The sequence below is a fragment of the Ammodytes marinus genome (genome assembly GCF_949987685.1).
Source record: "Ammodytes marinus genome assembly, chromosome: 5".
NCBI lineage: Eukaryota > Metazoa > Chordata > Actinopteri > Uranoscopiformes > Ammodytidae > Ammodytes > Ammodytes marinus.
The window spans coordinates 21,022,214-21,044,085 of record NC_137234.1 but is presented as its reverse complement, the minus strand read 5'-3'; the positions used below and the strand labels follow the sequence as shown (position 1 = coordinate 21,044,085).

General features: G+C 41.2%; 1 protein-coding gene across 2 annotated transcripts in view; it reads right to left on the bottom strand.

The window, feature by feature from the left end:
* furinb (furin (paired basic amino acid cleaving enzyme) b) overlaps window positions 1–21,872 on the bottom strand; it is an 82,051-nt gene that overhangs the window by 52,598 nt on the left and 7,581 nt on the right. For both annotated transcript variants that reach the window (XM_080027513.1, XM_080027514.1), the window contains exon 2: window positions 19,944–20,229. In XM_080027513.1, the coding sequence (XP_079883639.1) occupies window positions 19,944–20,120 (177 nt within the window). In that variant the 5' untranslated portion in view covers window positions 20,121–20,229. The remainder of the gene's footprint in view (window positions 1–19,943; window positions 20,230–21,872) is intronic.

The following is a 21,872-nucleotide window of genomic DNA, read 5'->3' as shown; positions in this document are numbered from 1 at the left end:
CCAGGGAATGAAAGGACTTCTACTTGTTAGTACAGTAACTACATTCTGTGAAGAATCAATGTGAAGAAGAGCACTCAAGCGGTTGTCCTATTGATTTTTCATAGACTCAGATCAGTCAATCAATCAGTGGTTGCAAAAAAGGAGGCAGGAGCACTGAAAGAGGCTTCATGGGTAAGTGTGTAAGTGGTGATGGACTACAGAAAAGGGAAAGTGCAAAATGTCCTCTGTGTAGGACGTGACCTTTACTTCAAGGGCTCAGTGCAGAAAATAAAAAGAGTTATATAAGCTGTCAGGATCTTCAAAAATACAGCAAGAAGATGCAATCATAATGCATGAAAAAAAGGACGTATACACTCTCACTAAAACATCATAGAGTGGTGACAAAATTCCTGCTGCACGCACACACACAAGGCACGCACGCGCACACCTCTGCATCTCTTGTCTTCCACTCTCCGTGTATGTGATGAGGTCAATGAAAAAAAAAGAGATAGACAACTCCAGCCCTCAGCTGTCCCCTCTGGCTAGTTCCTCAGACGGCGGCCTGTTTTAAGAGCGTGGGGATTGTGTGAGGCTGCTGGATTATTCATTTGCGAAGTGTAACTCAGCCCACTGCTCTTTTCCGCATCACCTATCCTGAATTCCCTGGTGACAGAAGACGAGCCTCATGCCATGGCTCCGTCACCCCGTTTTTTTTTCGGGAACTCAAGTAAATAGGTTCCACTTCAAATCCAATTCAGGACTCCTCAGTTTTAATTCCTTGAATGTCTGTGTCTTTCACTCCCCTTCCTTTGTTCCATCCATTAATACTGACATGTTCAGTGCCCACATTTTATCCCTGCCGTTGTATTGAGACCCTTAATAAAAATCTGAATTTTCTTCCCATCTGCTCGATATAAACTGGGAACAAAACGTTTACCGAGTCAGGCTTCATGCGAGTGTATGTAAAATGATTACATTCATCTACAGCAGGCTATAGTTAATGCGATTCAGGACATTGTGAATTCTGTGTTTGCAGCATTTTTCCTGGGGTGCAGTATGTTTTTCTTTTCTTTCTTTGCCTTGCCATGCACTGCAGTGGGTCGAAAGGTGCATTAGGTTAGGCGTGTCACTGGCAATCCAGCAGCTGACAGCAATTTTTGGTGTCAAGATTGTGCTGCCTGTCTGCTGCCTCCCTGCTTGCATCTGTTCTTATTTTGTCATTCAAATAGGTGGATTTACACACTAGATGAACCCCTCCAAAAACCAGACCAACCCCTTTTTATTCATGTCTGCTTCACTTTCTTTACATTCTTCAACCACATTCACATAATTGAAAATAAAACACATATTTTTCAATTTCATTAGATCATCATTTTATAACTTAAATTTAAAAAGCAACAATATTTCTTCCAACAATATATGATGTTACTGTGAATAATTTAGCAAATTTAGTCTCCCCTAGTAGGGCTACCTACCATGTTTAATGTTTTGTAAACACAAACGACTGCACAAGAACTGTATCTACGAATAGAACATTTTATCAAATAATATTTGCTAACTTGACCAAATACCTTGCTCTAACCCACTCTTGCGCCTCAGCTGCTTTTAAACAACAATGGCCGTGGAATTAAGCGTGGAAGCAATGGTGCTGGGAGTTAGAGTGCCTTCAGCCTACTGTCCCCGTGATGTGGTGGTTGAGCTTGCCCTCAGCTCGTATCGAAAGGAGCTCACGGATCTCACTGTTGCTCCAATTGTTGCCAGCTTACTACTTTGGAGGTAGTAAAATTCCCGGCACGATCTGTTGCGCCTCTCGTACCCCGTTCCGCGATGGTGCCATTTACACAGCAGGGCGAGGAGCGAAAAGGACGGAATAAAAAGGAGCAGGTGTGGTGAGCGAGGAGGTCAGGCTCCCTGCTAAGTTCTGTGAATATTTGTCTGTTGCCTGTGTAACACAGGCAGTGTACAGCTATCAGTTTTGCATTATATGAACCAAGTTAGCACCGGTTAGCATTTGGGTAAAGCTCCATCAGCACAGCAGTAGTCCCCCTCAGCACCAGCAAATCCCCAGAGTAGAGAAGGCATCTCTGGACGGACGGCGGCGAAAATGTCCCAATATGATCACGCGGTGCGGAACTAGCAATTTGCGTGGCGGAGTGCAGTGTGTTCGCACCTTAATACTACTACATATTCTCACATTGCATTTGCGCATCAGAAAGAAAAGTAGATCCATCACAGAGACCTCGGAGATCAAGAACAGGACTCTCTGTTCGTTTCCGAGGGGCTTAGGAGATAACGTGCAGCGGCATAGAAACTAGAAGAGCCAGCTGAGGACAACAGTGGAAAGGTGTCTGTGACTTTGAACATGGCCTCGTTCACAGTCATGGTGCATCATAAACTTGTGTTTCCATAGTTTGTAAATGAGGAGGGGATGGGAAACTGTTGATTGAAACACAATGATTCTTTCAACTGCAAATATATGTGGTTACTGTGGAGCAGTTTACACTATCATGAGTCTCTGCAAAAATGCTTCAGAAACAAAAGCCCAGACAAATACAGAATCATGCAGGTGAGCACGTCATGTACACATTAATTAAATCAAGGTCTTATCAACAGTCACTTAACACTCTCAACACTGCTGCCGTGACAAACAATTACACATTTCAACTAAAAGAATTGTCACAGGGAATAACTGTCACTGTTGCAAAGAGCATGCAGTGTAATTGGCAGTTTGCTGCCATGGTTACATATAAGCTGGCAAAACAGGGAGAAAATATAGCCACACAGATTGGATGAACTTGGAAAGTGTTGATTATGTTTAACTTCTATTTAAAGCTGTGCATATCTCATAGCCCTACAACTCTTACCCACACCTGGCTGGAAGGTGCTATAACTCTCTGTGTGACTGTTCGCCGTCAGCATGGTATAAACATGGAGCCAACAGCTCTGTTGACACAATAGTCAAAAACATAATATATTTTTTATTTTCATACAGTTATTCAAGAGGAAACATCCCTGTACTGCAAAGGGCATGACATTCACAACCCCTTTCATCTCAACACACGACCCAGTGTGATCAGGCGAAGGAAGGATTTACTGACTAAATGCCTAAAATAAAAATAAACAGTTTTAAAAAGGAGGAGAAAAAATTTAACTAATTGGAAGATGACTAAGTATCCTTTCTTTGCTGATGAAAGACTTTAAATATATCATATTGCAGCACAGTGTATAAATGTAATGCAGCTGAAAGAGAAAGACTATATTTGCTGCGTGGGGTGAATGCATTTGTGTGGCAGCGCTGAAAATATGAAAGAACAGAGCACTTATTATAAAGGGACTCTTGTGCAAGGTCCCTTGAGCTTTCATAACAATGATAAATGGCTGAAGCATTCTGGTAAGCTACATCATATGACTACTACCTAAAGTAGGAATCTTTTTCTTATGCTCAGGACGGGTGCAGTATATATACAGTATCTCACAAAAGTGAGTACACCCCTCACATTTCTTCAAATATTTCTTTATATCTTTCCATGGGACAACACTGAAGAAATGACACTTTGATATAATGTAAAGTAGTCAGTGTACAGCTTGTATAGCAGTGTAAATTTACTGTCGCCTCAAAATAACTCGACACACAGCCATTAATGTCTAAACTGAAGGCAACAAAAGTGAGTACACCCCTGAGTTAAAATGTCCAAATTGGGCCCAAAGTGTCAATATTTTGTGTGGCCACCATTATTTTCCAGCACTACCTTAACCCTCATGGGCATGGAGTTCACCAGAGCTTCACAGGTTGCCACTGGAATCCTCTTCCACTCATTCATGACAACATCATGGAGTTGGTCGATATTAGAGACCTTGCGCTCCTCCATCTCCCGTTTTCAGAAGCCCCAAAGATGCTCAATAGGGTTTATGGCTGGAGACATGCTTGGCCAGTCCATAACCTTTACCCTGAGCTTCTTTAGCAAGGCATTGGTCGTCTTGGAGGTGTGTTTAGGGTCATTATCATGTTGCAATACTGCCCTGCGGCCCAGTTTAAGAAGGTTGAGTGCACGTTTTCAGCGTCATACCAAGAGGTTGGCTTTGGAAAATAGACATATGAATACTGCCAGCATTGCTGCCGGTCTTGAAGGGGTTGGGGGTCAACCTGTCAATGCTCAGACCATACGCCGCACTCTGCATCATACTGGTCTGCATGGCTGTCGTCCCAGAAGGAAGCCTTTTCTAAAGATGATGCAAAAGAAAGCCCACAAACAGTTTGCTGAAGACAAGCAGACTACGGACATGGATCACTGCAACCATGTCCTGTGGTCTGATGAGACCAAGATAAACTTATTTGGTTCAGATGGTGTCAAGTGTGTGTGGTGGCAACCAGGTGAGGAGTACAAAGACAAGTGTGTCTTGCCTATAGTCAAGCATGGTGGTTGGAGTGTCATGGTCTGGGGCTGCATGAGTGCTGCCAGCAGTGGGGAACTACAGTTCATTGAATGCTAACATGTACTGTGACATACTGAAGCAGAACATGATCCCCTCCCTTCATAAACTGGGCCGCAGGGCAGTACTGCAACATGATAATGACCCCAAACACACCTCCAAGACTACCACTGCCTTGCTAAAGAAGCTCAGGGTAAAGGTTATGGACTGGCCAAGCATGTCCCCAGACCTAAACCCTATTGAGCATTTTTGGGGCTTCTTAAAACAGGAGATGGAGGAGCGCAAGGTCTCCAGTATCCACCAGCTCCATGATGTTGTCATGAATGAGTGGAAGAGGATTCCAGTGGCAACCTGTGAAGCTCTGGTGAACTCCATGCCCATGAGGGTTAAGGTAGTGCTGGAAAATAATGGTGGCCACACAAAATATTGACACTTTGGGCCCAATTTGGACATTTTAACTCAGGGGTGTACTCACTTTTGTAACCGGCAGTTTAGACATTAATGGCTGTGTGTCGAGTTATTTTGAGGGGACAGTAAATTTACACTGTTATATAAGCTGTACACACGCTACTTTACATTGTATCAAAGTGTCATTTATTCAGTGTTGTCCCATGAAAAGATATAATGAAATATTTGAAGAAATGTGAGGGGTGTACTCACTTTTGTGAGATACTGTATATATATACTTTACATTTAGGCTTTTCTTAACCTCATTTTGGTTCCCATTTTTCCTTTCATACTGTAAACACATCACATAGACCCAGACATTTTTTCCGAGGGCGGGATTGAGACAGCCTGCTGTGCTGCACTGTTTGTTTTTCATAATCCTCCTACAACACAAAACAACAACAATAGAGCTGGTAGCAGAATGCCATTAGGTCTGTGAAGAGAAGTTGAGGAGTGGTGATGCATTCAGTTAATAGCTTGAAAGGATGGAAACTTTTCAATCGTGTGTGATCATCTCTCAACAAAATGTACTTAACCCCTTTATTGCTTGAGAAGGGTGGATGCAATGTGTGAGGCCTGCTATGATGATAGGGAACAAAAGAGAAACTAATTTCCACCATGCTGCTCCAGACATGTCATGACTATTGAATTGTGCATATAGCAAAAGCAAAGTATGTACAATGGTCTGGCAAAATTAAGCTATTCAACTATTAAAAATATGTTGTTTCCAAAATAAAGAGTTCTGTATTATAACACTGCCAATTAGCCCTACTCTACAATATGTGAGATAGGATAGCCAGCAGCCTCCTTGAAGGGGCAATGCAGCAGATGGAGGATATATGAAAGCGGGATGAAATATGGAAAATGCAATACTGGCTGAGCGCTACAATAGCTACCTCTGTACACAAAAAAGTAGACATCAATAATGCAGTCATATTTCCAATTACAGTATAATGTAGACTAGAAATCCTATAGAGCTCCCTATTCTATTCAACCTCCTAATGAGGATGCGGGTACACACTACAAAGCACCTTATTAAGACCTAAATAAACATGATGTCGTGTGTATTGTCCGGTCTCTGGAATAACAGCTTTAAATAAAATATGTGTACAAATTGTTTCTCTTTTGTCCGTTTAAGGAAAGCACTTTGAAATAATAGCATCATTCTGTGTGCAGAAGAGAAAAGCAGCTTCAGCGCCACGAAGGATGAGCAGCGGTGTCTAAGGACTCCCTTTGAATACAGACGGGAGGTTTGGCGTTCAATAAACTAGCCCTGTGGAGCCTGCTTCCCCTGGTACCGTCTTAAATTTCTGTGTATCTGAGGCAGACTATTTATCAAGAGCTAAGAGCCAGAAGGTTGTAAGTACAATTTGAACGGAAAGCCCCTATAGTATGTTGCGGGTCAATTGCTCCATTCTTTAATGTCAGTTTTACTTTAGAGGGTACAATTTGAGAGAACAAACCCCACTGCATTGTTAAAACTTTAGAGAGAGAACTGCCCATGCGGCACACTATGGAACCAATGGAACTGTGAAAGTATTCCGCACACTAGCGTCTATTGTGAACTGTATTCTTTCCACATGGCAGCCACTCTTTATACATTATTCAGGCCGCAAATGATCAGATTCTTATTATACGGTATCTACAACACGCAGCTTCCATCCCCTGGTGAGGAGCTGCATGACAGCACCCATCCAACCCAGAGATAAGACCTCTCTAATAGCTTCACATGGATCATTAGCCACTAATTACACAATTGTTCATAGTTTGATTTATAGTCCATACATTTCAGAGGATTACTAATCCATATGTACTCTGAATAAAAAATTTAAACGCTAGATATTTAAATAAAACCTGTTCTTTTAACACTCCTTAGTGGCTACAAATGGTAACTGATGCCTATAACAATGTATTTAAATAATGCATGATGATGGGACTGAGCAGCCACTGTCCAACGTAAACAGTTATTTATGGAAGAAAAAAAATTGTATCCACGTAACTTTCTGTAAGTTTGAAGATGCTACTCGATACCCAGCAGTGCCTGAGCCAGGGAGGCCCGGCTGCCTTGTTATTTCACCAACACACTCTGTCTTGTCTCGCGCTGAATCGCATCAGCCCGCAAATGACGAAGTGTCACGCTTCAGAGGGGAGCCCGATATCTCCGGCCTCGCAGACCTTTTACTCCTCCATTCTGCTTCCCCTCAAAAGGGCAAAGTATTCTCTTTTACAGCAGCACGTAATACTGGCATCTTATCTGCTTCTTCTTCTTCTAGGATATGGGTAGGGGGAAAAGAGAGAGAAAAAAAATGGTCTCATGGTCTGGTGCTGGGCTGTGTGTAAAAATGTCCCCATTTAGATCCTTTTGGTGCTGGTTGATGAAAGATTTGCGCGATTTGTCTGTTACTTTATTATGGAAAAAGAGCAGCATGGGGATCATGAGACACGGCCCTTTGTATTCTCCCAGAGAAAAAGTAATTCTTTATGATTGTCAATTATTTTTTGATTATTTTATATTAAAGACCCCCTGCAGTTAAAAAAGAGAGAGAGAGAAAAAAAGAAGATGGCATGCGGGTTATGATAGATTTTATTGTGGCACATCACAGACATAATATATCTGGAAAAGCACACATAGTGAACATATTAAAGACTGTTTCCAAGGCAATATGTTCCCGAATACTTGATTAGTTTTAAAAAGTTAGCTTCAATTCCTAGTAAACTTCTATAACGATGATACATAACACAGAATATTATTACACTTAATCAATACCTGCTCATTCCAAAAGAAAAGTCTTGACAAATGCAGTGCAGAAATGCTGCCGAAATGCTGCCCATGGATCCCTTTTATCAAAATTAACTCTGTGTACTCAGCAGTGATTCAAATATGTCATGGGGTCTTAAAATATTCCTTCCAAATTGGATGGTTGGTTGCACGTTGAAATAAATAACAAGTAACAGTCAAGGCATTATACTGGCATCCAAACAGGATATGGAAATTGAACAATGAAGAAAGATCAAATAAAAATACATCTCATGATAAACAGAATTCGTGCACACAGCAGAAAGAAAACTAATAACTTCTCAGATGCCCGTCTCATTTCCTCAGTCACGGTCAAATTACTCATTGTTTGTACATTCGTAGGCTTCAAATAGTCTTTTCTGTTTCATATTTTATGGCTTGTGGAGCAGGGATAAAAAAAAGGGGTGTTCAGGAGACTTCTCTCAGCAAAATGTAATACTGGCTGAGCACTAATCTCATCTCTCACTCGCACACCTCAGGGTAACAATTTCCCCCTGAACCTATAACTGTACTGCTTTATTTCTAATTTAGATGTTCATACTAACCCTTCATGATGTCCACACATATTACATTTCTAATAATACTGTCAAGAAAAAGGCAAGATTTCAATGTTCTCATGAAAAGGGAATGCATGGGAAGAGAAAAGACATATAGATGTATTTTATTAACACAGTGTTAAAAAAAACACAGCGGAGAACTTAGTGCTAGCTTGTATGGGGGGAAAAGTCCTTGGAAAGTTGTTTTTGCATGCGAGAAGCTTGGACATTATTCACCATGTGGAGAGTTCAAGGCTGACTCAAGGTCTGAGCATAGGTGTTTTTTTGTACTATACCTCTGGACAGGATAAGGGATGAGCTACCAAGCTCAATAGGAGAACTGCAAAGAAAGACAAGCTTGTTTTCAGATGTAAAAAATATGCTAAGCAGGTGTGTGGATTTCTGGCTTGACAGAGATGTATTTAATTATTCAAGTTGGCAATGCGCTTCAAGAGAGATCTTTTTTTTTCTTTTCTTTCTTGATTTGATTCAGATCATTATTGGAAAACACATTTCATTTAGGATCACCCACAACAGTTTCTTCTGTAATGATTAACAATAAAACAAATGACTGGTTGCTCACATTCCAGAAATGATTGTCTGCATAAACAGGGTCCAGCACTCATTTTGGCACAATTAGGTAGCAGGAGTGACATTAACAGCAGTAGTCTTAGCATTTATATATACTACTGTCAGTGGAAGCAATAGCAGTTGCAACAGAGGACGCAGTGCCAGCATCCACTTCTCAATCCTGGTAAAGGAGTGAATCGTATCAATTCAAAGTGTTTAATATTGATTGTTGCTAAAGCCGGACTAATTCGATTTCTTCATTCAAGAAGATCGATGCATTGAATCTGCATCATTTAGAACTGATGGGATTATCTGTAGCGTTCACAGGCCAAAGCCACTGCAGCAAACTATATCTGACTGCATGCCATGCAGCCTACTTTTAACTTGTTTGTGCTGCTGTCACTGGCTGTTACACAAATTATTCTCTGTAATGTACACCTGAGTGCTTCGCAAACTGAACAGACATTCACCAGGACAGTACAAATGTGCCACTGCCAGGGATGAAATGTAGGAATTACGTCACACAAGTTGTGCACGCACATTTATTACATCTGTTCTACACCTCTGCTCACACATACACTTCTCCATTGCAAATGACCCTTCAGGGACACTCAGTTAAGAGAGCCAAGAATAGGGATAAACAGGGGATATCTTATGTAATATCTTATGCAATACAATAACCCTGTAGGGGAGACCAAGGTAAGTAGGCACACTTTTTACTCTAATGAGAATTGCTCATCACCTAAACATCTTTCAATAGTCATTCCTACATTAAATTGAAGCTTAAGGTGTTGGCTTGAAATGTGAACCCCTCACTTTTTCTAATTTATTGTAATAAAGAAGAAATTTACCATCAAAGACACTCAAACACATTGTGACAACCAACCCCATCAAGGGGTCGGTTGTCACACACTATGGCTTGTTTGTCACAATGGTATCTTTATGGGAAAAATCTTAAAAAGACATTTGAAAGTTTAATTTCATTGTCAAGTTGAAAAATAGGCCTACATAACTTAATACATCTTAACATAAAATGAGCAAGGAATTAACAAAAAGGAAATCCATATTAAGACCAACCTACTGTATGTAACAACATAAAGAACAAAACAAATAGGTCTAACAATAATAGTCTACTCAACTAGGATACACACATTCACTATCTGAGTTACTGTGATGGCAAATGTAGGGTCTGCTCACTCTAACTAGCAGAGATTGTGTGCCCACTGGTTGCACATACAACACTTCTCCCTTACCTCCCCTGAACGGGTGCTGGAGAACGTTTTCCATACAAACCAAACACAAACTATCCTCTTCATCTGATGAAGATTCCTCCTCCTGTCTCTTTCTCTTCTGTTTCTTATTCACCAGCTGGGGTGGAGTGCACTGGGGTGCAGTAGCCTTGGCAACTGGTCTAGTTTGGGATGCACTGGGTTGTTTTGATTTTGTTGCCCTTTTTCTCTTTTGCATGCTAGCTGCCTTTCCTACTCAATTCTCTCCTTCTCTGGGGTGTCAGTGAGGATACAGCTTGACATTTTCTTTTGTTGTTGGGTTCCTTTCCTGGCTGCACCCTTTGGATAACATGTGACAACCAACCCCCCAAAAAATGTGACGACCAACCCCAACTGGAATTTATTGCTAGCATCAAGGCCAACAACCATCTGACAACTAATTAGCTTGCTAAAAACAAACAAACAAATCTAAACTATAGCATACCCTTCACACTTTTTTAGGGTAACAAGTGTTTTGTTATAAATCCATTGTGTAAAAGCCTAGAAGAAAAATACTGAGGAGCTAAATATTTTCAATTTGACATGAAAAACACTAACAGTCCTCTCACCTCAAATGCAGCAGTATAACTCCAAGGAAGACTATGTAGGTGACCTCTGATCCCAGTTGTGGATATTTACATACCAAAATTTAACAGACAGCGCCTTCTGGTTCCGAGATTTAACGATTGTGACAACCTACCCGTGTGACAAATTAACCCGTTCTCCCCTAACACGCACTAGCTTCCCTGAAACTTAATATGGTCCATTTCAGTTAAGACCATGTGTGGGAACTGTCATTCAACCCTATGAACAACACAACCATACAGTAATAATTTCTAAGCGGTCTTGCACATCACAACAATATACAGTATTCAAACACACTGCCGTTAAAAAGTTTGGAATCGCATGACATGATTGGTGGCTAAGAACTACTCATTATTTTTGATGGGTTTTTTATGCTTGTGTAAATGTTATTGTGTGAAGAGTTTGTCAAAAAAAGGCTTGTTTTATTTGTAAACTGGTTCAACCAGACTGACAACTGAAGGACAATGAGACAACGATTCCTCTGAGAAACACTTCAAGACCTACTTCACCGGTGGGAATATGAAGGTGTATTGAACTCTGAGATCCTATGACCTATGTAGTATAAATGTGCATATATTTTAGAAATCGGTTCATCCTAGCCTGAGAAAAGGCAGAAAGAGTGTTTTATGGTCTCACTCTCTAACCCAACATTTTACAATGTGTGCGATCAAATATGGTAAAATGTAGGGTTAAGATGAACAGGACAGCTGGGCCAAGGGAAGACTGAGGGAAGACTAAGGGAAGAAAACAATAGATTCCCCAAATAATCAAAGCCGAAACTGTGCCGCAGTAGCCTGGTGCTACCAGACCATCGTACTTCATTTCATTTGTACAGAAGGTCTGGCAGTGCTGTAATTGGCAAACGTTCACTCATGGAGGCGGGTGTCTGTTAAAGTTTAAAACTATTGGATCTGCCCAGTGCCACTCTGGATTAGCCAACCAATCGCATAACCTTTGGTCGTCACGTGTGTCATGAGCCGGCTTCTGGCAACTGAAACTGGAGCGCGACTTCGACGTCATCGTTCTCAGCCACTCGCTCTGTTCGCTGATTGGACCGGCTGTCGAATCTCCGGCAAAACTGGGAAATGGGCTGTACACCCAGACTGACTACTGAAGGGAAAATAAAATTTGGCCGGAAGTAGGTGGGCGGGCGGAGCCAGGCTAGTGCCGCAGTGGTTCACATCACAAATTCAAAATTGAGGAATTGGAGATGTTGTTTCAATGGAAATTGATTCACTTAATCCTTCCTCTTTTGAGGCAAATATTGTTGTCTGAAATATACTGTCTTTTATGTTAAAATAAACATTATTGAAGGAAAGAATAAATAAATTAACAAGGTTTTCCACATGTGTATGTCACAGTGGGAGAAATGTTATGGGAGAGAAGTAATGTAGCTGAAGAAGAAAAACACAAACTAGTCACATTGTCCTTTGTGACAAAATTGCAATGCTCTACAAAAGGAAAGTTTCATCATCATTTTACTGAAAGCCACCCTTTGTCAATAATGAGCAGAAGCCCCACTCCCTGAAGAGTCTTGAATGAAGGCAGACAATGCACCCTCGTGGCATGGCTCCATATATCAGAGGAACACAGCGCAGTCTGATAGACGTTATCCACACACTTGATCTATACGGGTCTGGTCTTCCAGCCATCTGACCAGCTAACTCAAGAACCGTCTTTCAAACCTTCCTTCTCTTCCAGTCCAAACACTGTTTTCAGTGTGCTTATAGAAGCAGGTATAACTATGTAGAGTTTTAGTACAAATATTACCATAGTTATCAAACATTGTTTTGAGTACCTTTTTTTAATAATGATTTTACTGTGGATCTGGCACAGCTCCAAGCCATTTACAGGAGTCATTTTTTGGCCGCAGGCTCCATATAATGAAGTGGTGAATTTAAATGAGAGACAGCTCTGGGAAGAGGAAGAACACTTCACTCAGAACAGTAAACACTGAAAGAAAGTGGAAACCAGAGGATGAAAAAGAAGGAGAAGAGAACAACTAAAAAAGGGGAGGGAGAGCACAGAGAGAAGAGTGTTGGTAGAAGAACAAAGTACACTGTCGGAAGACCTGACCTGCAAACGACCCTTGAATATTGGGTAAGAGCCACACATTAACATTTTGCAGTGAATTTATAGGTTATTGTGACAGCGAGAGGATGGTGCACGTATAAAATGCCTTATTTACCTGTAACAGAATACACAAGAGCCTCAAGCTAAAAATACTAAATCAATTTAATTTTCCCTAATTAAGTAGAAATACCAGCAGGTCTACATTTTAAATTCCCCAGTGAATTTGAGATGCAGAACAAAAGCATTGCATGGGGTAATGTAACACTTTTTAAATAAAAATTATAATAAAATAATAATGACCTCCTCTCCCAACACCAGAGTCTATCTACTATGAATAATACTGATAATATACTGACGATTTTCTCCAGTGCAACCTAATGCCTGAACAACAGGCTGTAGATTGGTGTGCCAGTGGGCTGACCAGAGCTTTAGAGGCAGTGAGCAGGAGAAATACCAAAGATAACAAACCATCCCAAAATACACACACAACACAAACATTTACAACAACAAAAGACTCAAAGTCTAACAGGACTTCTTTATGTAGAAAAGTTAACGCAAGCAATACATTATGGAATATTTTATAAAAAAAGGTATACTCTTATAATGTTGTGCCACTCACTTTGAAAAAAGACAATCTCTGGTTAATCTATTTGGTTGTTAAGAGAAAAGCTGTGGGCTTGCAAAAATAACCAGGCTATTGCACAAAATAGAATGTTCCTTGAAACTCATAAGGGATATAGATTTCGACATTGCACAATGCACACAGTTCAGTTTTTCAACTATTTTATGTATTCACCAATAGGGGATCCGCATTATCAATACATAGAAAATGGCCGTCATCACAAAATAGATGACTGTCATTTCAGTTTCGCAAAGTATTCACAACATCAGATTCAAATTCAGTTGTTGTTGGTAGCACAAGGTCCATGATGCTAGTATTGGATCTGTATAAGGACGTGGTATTGGAAATGACTGACTGAAATAAATAGTGTCTCTCTGTCAACAAGCAAGTGTATAGGCTTTCTTAAACGCATTGTCCCAGCTCTATGGATGTTGGTGTGCATGTCTCTTCACTGGAGATGATATCAATCAGTTTGATTTTGTGAGAATAACTATTGTTACATTGAAGAGGGAAGAAGGCTGCCTTGAAATCAATGCTTAGCCAGTAAATGTTAATCTCAATATGAATGCTTTATTTACATCAGGGATCAGACACTGGGAGATTAATGAATTCTGCATGATCTAAAACAATGTTCTCTCCTCCAAAGTGAATATTAAATGCTGACAACATGTTTACATAAAAGACTAACACATCTTTCTGAAAATGACTAGGGACAATATTTTGATGGTGCAAATAAATCATGGGTTTTTGCTTAGAGAGATTCTTTAACCTTATATTAATCTCCTGGTACTATTATGATAAATGAGCACCCCACAGACTCTTCTATTGAGATTTGTTAGTGCCACTGCCAACAGTCAAGACTTCACAGCTTTTATTCAGATGCACCTTATTTTCCCTTCAAAGTCCTGAGGGAAAGCGAAGACAGAAAATACTGCAGGTGCACGATTGCCTGTGTGTGTATGTGTGTGCCGCTGAATAGTGCAGTGTGGGTTTGTGAGTGTAACTAGAGTGTGGAACGTCTCAGAGTGGATATGGAATGCACTGTAGAGAAAACTGGAGATGGTGAACCAGAGAGAAAGAAGCTACTTTTTTTTAAACTTTTTAATAAACTAAAATAAACGACTCCCAAATTGCACTCAAGACATACAGTAAAAGCAATGACACTTGGCTGACAGAGTGCTCGTTTCAAAAATCACATTAGAATTTAAAATAATCAAACTCTGCTCGACCAGTGAGCAAACTGCCCTTATATATTTTTAAAAAGCAAAGTGTATTTTGGCAAGCTTATGAAACATTCAAACAGCCCTGACGAGCTGTGACCATCTCGCACAGATAGGCAGACCTGATCGAGAAGGAGAGTGAGAGCGCCGGGGCCAGATGAATTTCATATATTTGTTTTGTTACATTTCACGCCAATACAGCTCATTTGGATTGCAATGAATCGACACACACACACACACACACACACACACACACACACACACACACACACACACACACACACACACACACACACACAGAGAGATGCCAGGAGGCTGGTACATCACACAGTTGGCAGAGTATCATGGGAAGAGTAATGGACAATGGCCCTTCGAGCGCATTACATTCCACCGTGGGTATGTGTTTGTGGCTGTGAATGGTACGAAATTGGAAAACAGTGGTCTAAAAACAAAAAGAGAAAAATGCCAGCCAGCAGGAATATTGGATTTTGAGGGAATATTATAGTAAAATCAGCTGGCACAAAGGGACCACAATCAAACATTTGTTCACAACCTGGAAAAGACCTGTTAGTACCACACTGCAACACTACAACTCAGTCTGGACAAAACCGGCGTGTTGCAGATCTCGGATAAAATTCACAATTTGGATCAGAGAGGGACAGAGAGACACAGATGGTGAGATGTAGTGAGATACATAATAAGACCTGGGGACACAGAGAGACACTTTGGTATTGGATGTCTACTCCGCAGGGCTCGGGGGGGGATTCAGCCTGTCAGCGGCCCACAGAGCCTGCCCATCTGTATAAGAACAGAACGTGACATTTACCTCCAAACCCTGGTCGCGCACACACACACACACACACACACACACACACACACACACACACACACACACACACACACACACACACACACACACACACACACACACACACACACACACACACACACACACACACACACACACACACACACACACGCACACGCACACGCACACGCACACACACACACACACACACACACACACACAAGCCTTATTGAAAAAAATAAACAAATAAAAAACATACAAAAGATAAATCTAAGCTCCGTGACAAATTCTGAGATGCCTATGCACACAAGCAAGTCTTGATGACATTTACACTTCAACCCTTTTGATAACAAGAAAAACACTTGAGCTGGCGTTCTTACCCTCACACCCACTCAGAGCATAATGAGTGCAGCTGCAAAATACATAGAGACACACTAAAACAATAAGGCATTTCTGAGCACCGCGGCAAACCAAATAATCAGTTACCTGATGATTCCGTAATTACATTAGAGATAAAAATCTCATTACCCCCTATAATACATCAGCCTCTTTTCTCTATTCAAGTGCCCTGTAGAACAACAGCCGAGGATGATGGGAAAATGACTAAGTCGCCCCCCCCGTTCTTTTTTATGTATGCTCTTTTTATACCCTTTTTATTTGTGATCATTTCAGATGTAGCCTACATGAATAGAAATCTAATGAGATGATCAGCTGGAGCATAGCTGTTCGCCCCGTTCCTTCCACCAAACACTAAAGTGAAACCTAGACCTTAACCACAAAGTAGACATTTAAACCAAACCAAACTGAAAAACTAATCCAACTTATTAACTAAACAAATGTTAACAATATGAGTAGATATTTAACAGCAGCGATACACGGTTGTAAACAAAAGTTGTTTCCATGGTTACCACACAGCGTTTCCTTGCGGAGCCTCCTATCTCCGCCGGTCGAGTGCACAGACAGAACCTCTCCTCCCGTCTGAAAACGCCTTTAAATGACTTAACTTTTAATGCCCTTAGTTCATTCTAGAGCTTGCATCCAGTCTGCCCTGCGCTTATGAGGCCATAGCGTGCCCAATAAACCACTCGGCCGAATACATGGGTACAAAATAAAGTATTAAAAAGGCACTTCCAGTTTAACGGGAATTCCCGGGAGGAGGCTCTTTTTTCCCGGGATTTGAAAAGGGTCAATTCCGGGAATTTTCAGCATCCCTACCTGCAGCCCTATAAGCCTTGCCTCACCCGTATACCCTCAAATAACCAACACTGAACTGACAGAGCGCAGACATAGCCTGTAGATCATCCTTTTTCTTATAGCACCCACTCACAAACTAAAGACTAAAATAAAAACTTATTTTGGTGCCTCTGGGAAACATTGGCCACATTTACATGCTCAGCATATTCTGATAAAAATCCATATTCCGGTTAAGACAATAATCCAATTAAAGTGTTAACATGCGCAGCAGCTACAGGAATATTCCTTATTACATGTCAATGTGCATATATTCTGAAGAAAAGAGTCATTACTTCTCACGTCAGCTCGGTCTTTTCCGACAATAATTCCCTTCCCATCCCAGGAAAACTTTATGTCATCATTGCTGTCTTGTATTATTCTGTCAGCCATAAACGACACCTCTACTTTTAAGGATGTTTACAACATGGTTTACGCACTCTAGGTTAACAGCAGTCAACAAGGGCATGTGTTGTGCCGAAAAATGCAGCAAAAACTCTGATTGGGATATTTAGTGCGAGTAATGCAGGGCTTACACTAGAGGACTTTTAAAAGACTATGAAAAGATTAAGACTGACACCCTCTCACATCTTAAGGTGCGAACACACTACACGCGTTACATGCGTACAGACGCGTAGATGCGTCACTCACGCTAAAGCAACATTTTAGCCGCGTATGAGCCGCGTATATACGCGCCTACGCAGCTACGCGCGGAGTTCAAAATTTTTTACTTTTTACGCTCCTACGCGTGACGATTAGCCGCGTTGGCCAATCAGCGTTGGGCTTGACCCGATGTCACATACATTGGCACGGTCGGAGAACAGTGTACTGTACACAGAGGCTGATGAAAGAATAGAAGACGTGGGGAGAGTAAACCAGGAGAATGGACTTCCTGGTTAATTCAGTGAATATGTGCGGCTGTGCTTTAGCCGATAAAACAAGTTAGCGCCGTATAGCATTAGTTAACTCACCCGGTTGTGTGCGGGCGGCTAGCGCCTCATATTATGAACCCAAACATGACGGCTATGTCCGGGGGACTTTCACAACAAGTACAGCGAAGCACCGGTGTTGATCTACGCCAGCCACGGTCCCCTGTCACAGCCAGGTAGGGTAATGTTGGCTACTTGGCTTTATGTTGTGCCGCCGGGCACCGATGCTGCTGTAACTGTGTTTGTTATGTAGCTCTTTTTGGTACGTAAAGCATACTCCATTAGCATTCTTGTCTTTTTTTCTTCTTCTTTTCCTAGTGTCTCACACCTCCTCACAGCCAACCTACTGTCACCAAACGTCTCGCTTCTACCCTTTTATTACTTTCCCAATGGAAAATAGTCAATTATCTCAATTCTTTCTACCCTCTCTCCTACTCTCCTTTTATTGTCTGTCTTCACCTGAACTAAAGTTGCAGACATCTATATTCGCTGTTGAAATATCTGCCTCACATCAAAAAAAAAAAAAAGGTTTCACTATAGCATCTATTCAGGGGAAAAAATAGCACCTCTGTAAATAAGACAGGCATCTTGTGGGCTGTGGCATGATGCACCCAGAACCACAGAGGGCCATGTACTGTAGGTTAGCTGGGGTTGATGCCATGAGATCGTTTTTAGGACCCACCTTGTGAAATGGGGGCTATGCTCCTTTTTATTGCTGTGGCAGCACACCGAGCGGCTTAATGTCTCACACACTAAAATGTCAAGCAGGCACATGGCATCAGGCATTCAGCAACAGACAGCCATCTTAGAGGACTCGTTCCTGTGACTGCTTCCAGCAATGCCCTTTTGGCGGATTCACTAATTAATGGAAGGGAGAAAATAAAGCTATACATTTCCCCATTAGTCTGGTATAATGGAGAGAATGGAGGCTGCGGATGGGTCTTTGTGGTTGGGTGAATGACAGAGTAAGAGATAAACAGGAGAAAGAAAGTCATAAAAGTTTTTTTTAGGGAAAGTGATCGAACGAGGAATATTAAAGACAGAAGAATTGCTTTGTTCGCAGGAAAAGAGACTTTTTTTTTTGCTCAGCAGAATTGTGTCCCTGGGGGATGTCTAGAATATGTATGTGTCTTCTGTGAGCAGAATATTGAACATTTCATTTTACCCAATTCATTAAGACTAGAGATTGATTCATTATACCTACAATTCAAAGCCGCAATTAGAGCAAAAAGTCTATTTTACCATTACAGCTAACGCAAGCGTTTCGCTGCGCATTACGATGGTTTCAGACTGTGAGAACGTTCTGAAACTATCCAGATCAATACTAAATGAAGTGCAGATTCAAGCTAAATATTTAAGCCTCGTAGACAAGTTCAATGTTAAGTCAAACAGATACAATTTACTACAATGGGCTGGACGATGGAAGGGCATTTTAATAACGACACACATCTAATCTCGTCCAGAATGGGACAACTGTTCACTGTGATTACAGGGAGACTAAAAGAAAATCTGACAAAGCTCTTTCTTTGATCAAATATAAATAAATAAAAAAAAAATAAAAAAATAAGCAAAGATAAGCCAGCATTCATTTTGCAAACCTCTCTTTCAGAAAATCCTCTTTATTTGAGGTGGGGAGAAGTAGTGTGGAGAGATGTGGAACCTCCTACGCATATTTGCTAAGAAGTAATCCAGAGAGGGCTGCTCACTGGCGTGTGTAGCACTCAGGCTGCTGCTCCACGAAGACGCATGCAAATGAAGTTAAGTCTCAAGTGGGGCAGGGGGAGAGGGGACCAAACATCGACTCCTTGTCAACTACTGAGCGCAAATATAGAAAAAGCTGAGTGTTAGAAGCATTTTGATATTCAAAAGGACCTAACACTCCACTGAAAAAACAATAAGTCACTACTACTCCACCCACACCACCCATTTGTTTCTCCCCTATCTGCAAACTATGTGAAACAACAGCTCAAAAAACAAATCCATAAAAAAGCAGAAGCTAAATTAGTTGTAGCAATCAATATTAAATGACCTACATCCTAATCAAATATAACAACAACCCTCCTTGAGACCGCAAAATAACAGCCTTATTATTCCTGTCTGTGACTATTCCCAACACTAGCTCTGTAAACATAAACTATGTGCCAGTGTGCTGGGATGTCAGGCGCATGCCCCACTTTAAGCGACAAAGAGTGGAGGAGGCTACACTTCTGCAAACAGGCTGCACTAACAGGATTGCCCGGAGGTGTCAAAGTCAGGCTTTGTGATGCTTGGCTTTGATGTACAACGGTTCCTTAACACTGACGTCATCCAAAGACATAGTGTATGGATGGATACAGACTCACATGGAGTGATTTGGATATAGTTATTAGGGTATGAGAGAGACCTCCTCAGTGTGTGCACACTCTCACACATTCACGCATGATGTAGCTTACTGTTAGCGGGACTTACATTGCCGTGGTTTATGAAACCGTGTTCCTTTGCGATTCGATCAGCCTCCTCCGGTCCCCCATCTATCTGGACAGCCCAGGCGTTGGTGTAGACCTCTGCAGCGTCAATCCACTTCACCTCTGCTGTCAGGAGGACAAGGACTGTCCACAAGTGCAGCAGGGCCACCCTGGCATCCATGAAAAGGAGAAGAGCACTTCACAGGGGTAGTATATCCGTCCCGTCTGTCTGCTTCCCCCAGGCAGAGTGGAGGCTGCTCTACCCTTCAGCAGCAAAGGAGAACCGGGGCCTAAGGATAAGAGGACAGAGACAGCTGTTAACACAAACATGGCCCTTCTTAACTGGGTCACTCTTGGGCCGCCGGAATTACCTACTGCACAAAAAAAAAGCGTTCGGAAAAGAAATTCAGGCAAAAAAATAGACGGCTCAGCCACAGCCCTTATCTGTGCGTTATACTTAGCTCACTGTGTCAACTGTCAGAGAGAGAGAGAGAGAGAGAATAATAATAATAGAAAATAATAATAATAAAGAATAATAATGGGAGAGCGTAAAGAGAGCTCCGTCCTCGCAGGACAGTTTATTTCGGCTTGCCACAACATTAGGACATAATACACCAGGTCTCACTGTTTAATTTAATTTAATTTTTTTTTATTTTTTTTTATTAATGATAATCAATAACATCTCTATGTAAATGTAAATAAGTAGTTATTCTCGATATGATATAGTTATATCTATGTATTGTTATATCAGGATGTTCTTTTAGTAATATTTGTGAAAGACTGTTCTCTTTTGTTATTATCTGTAATGCTTTGGCAATACTGTTTGCAATAATAGTCATGCCAATAAAGCTCATTGAATTGAATTGAGAGAGAGAGAGAGAGAGAGAGAGAGAGAGAGAGAGAGAGAGAGAGAGAGAGAGAGAGAGAGAGAGAAAAAAAAATACTTTTTCATGTGCAATGCATGAATATTAGGTCAAAACAGATTTAGAACACAAATATTTTTCAATCCACCTTTAGGTATTTTAGAACTGAGACGGTAATGTGTGATAATGATATTCAGCAGGCATGTTGTTGCAATACAGGACGAGCGCAGGGCAAATGGGCAAACCAGTGCACAGCTAGTTGTGTAAACCAGACAATCTACTTCGTAATAGGCCTGAGGAGGTACTGTACCACATATTCATTCTAAATGAACAGTAAAATAAGAAGCGCAACAAAATAGGACTGTTATTTGAGCAGATGATCAAACGGAAAAGATTTTCCAGACTGGGACTGTGTGCTTTTGATTTGAAAGCTCTTTGAGTCGTAGGAAAGGGGCCCTTAAGTCACACATAAAAAGGAAAGCTTTGCGGTAAGTTAACTGAAGAAAAAAGATCAAGTGTCGCAGTGCACTAGTGGTGCAAAGTACATCAGTGTATCCTTAGAAAATTGAAGAGTACGGGAGGCGATGCAGGTGTTAATGCCTTCCCAGTCCCACTGCTGATCCCACCAACGTGGCATCAGTGTCATTCAGTGAGTCGATCGCTGCCACGCCATGTACTGATGTGAAAAGAAATAGGAGCAACTTTAGGCGACTAACCTTAGCCGAATTGAATTGAACAAATTTAAGCCTGTTGTGTTCATATGACTTCTGACGGTTTTTTTGTCTTAGAAAGAAAAAAGTAGGATGGGAGAAAAGAGCTGAGGCTGGGCCCATGGACTGGTTGCTTTACACCGTGTTCCAAATTATTATGCAAATTGCATTGAAGTGTCATAAACATTTAATTTTTTGATTTTCAATAAACTTATGTATGATATTGTGTCTCAGGGCACCTTGGATCATTGAGATCAATCTCAGACACCTGTGATAATTAGTTTGCCGGGTGATCCCAATCAAAGGAAATCTACTTAAGAAGGACGTTCCACATTATTAAGCAGACCACATGTTTCAAGC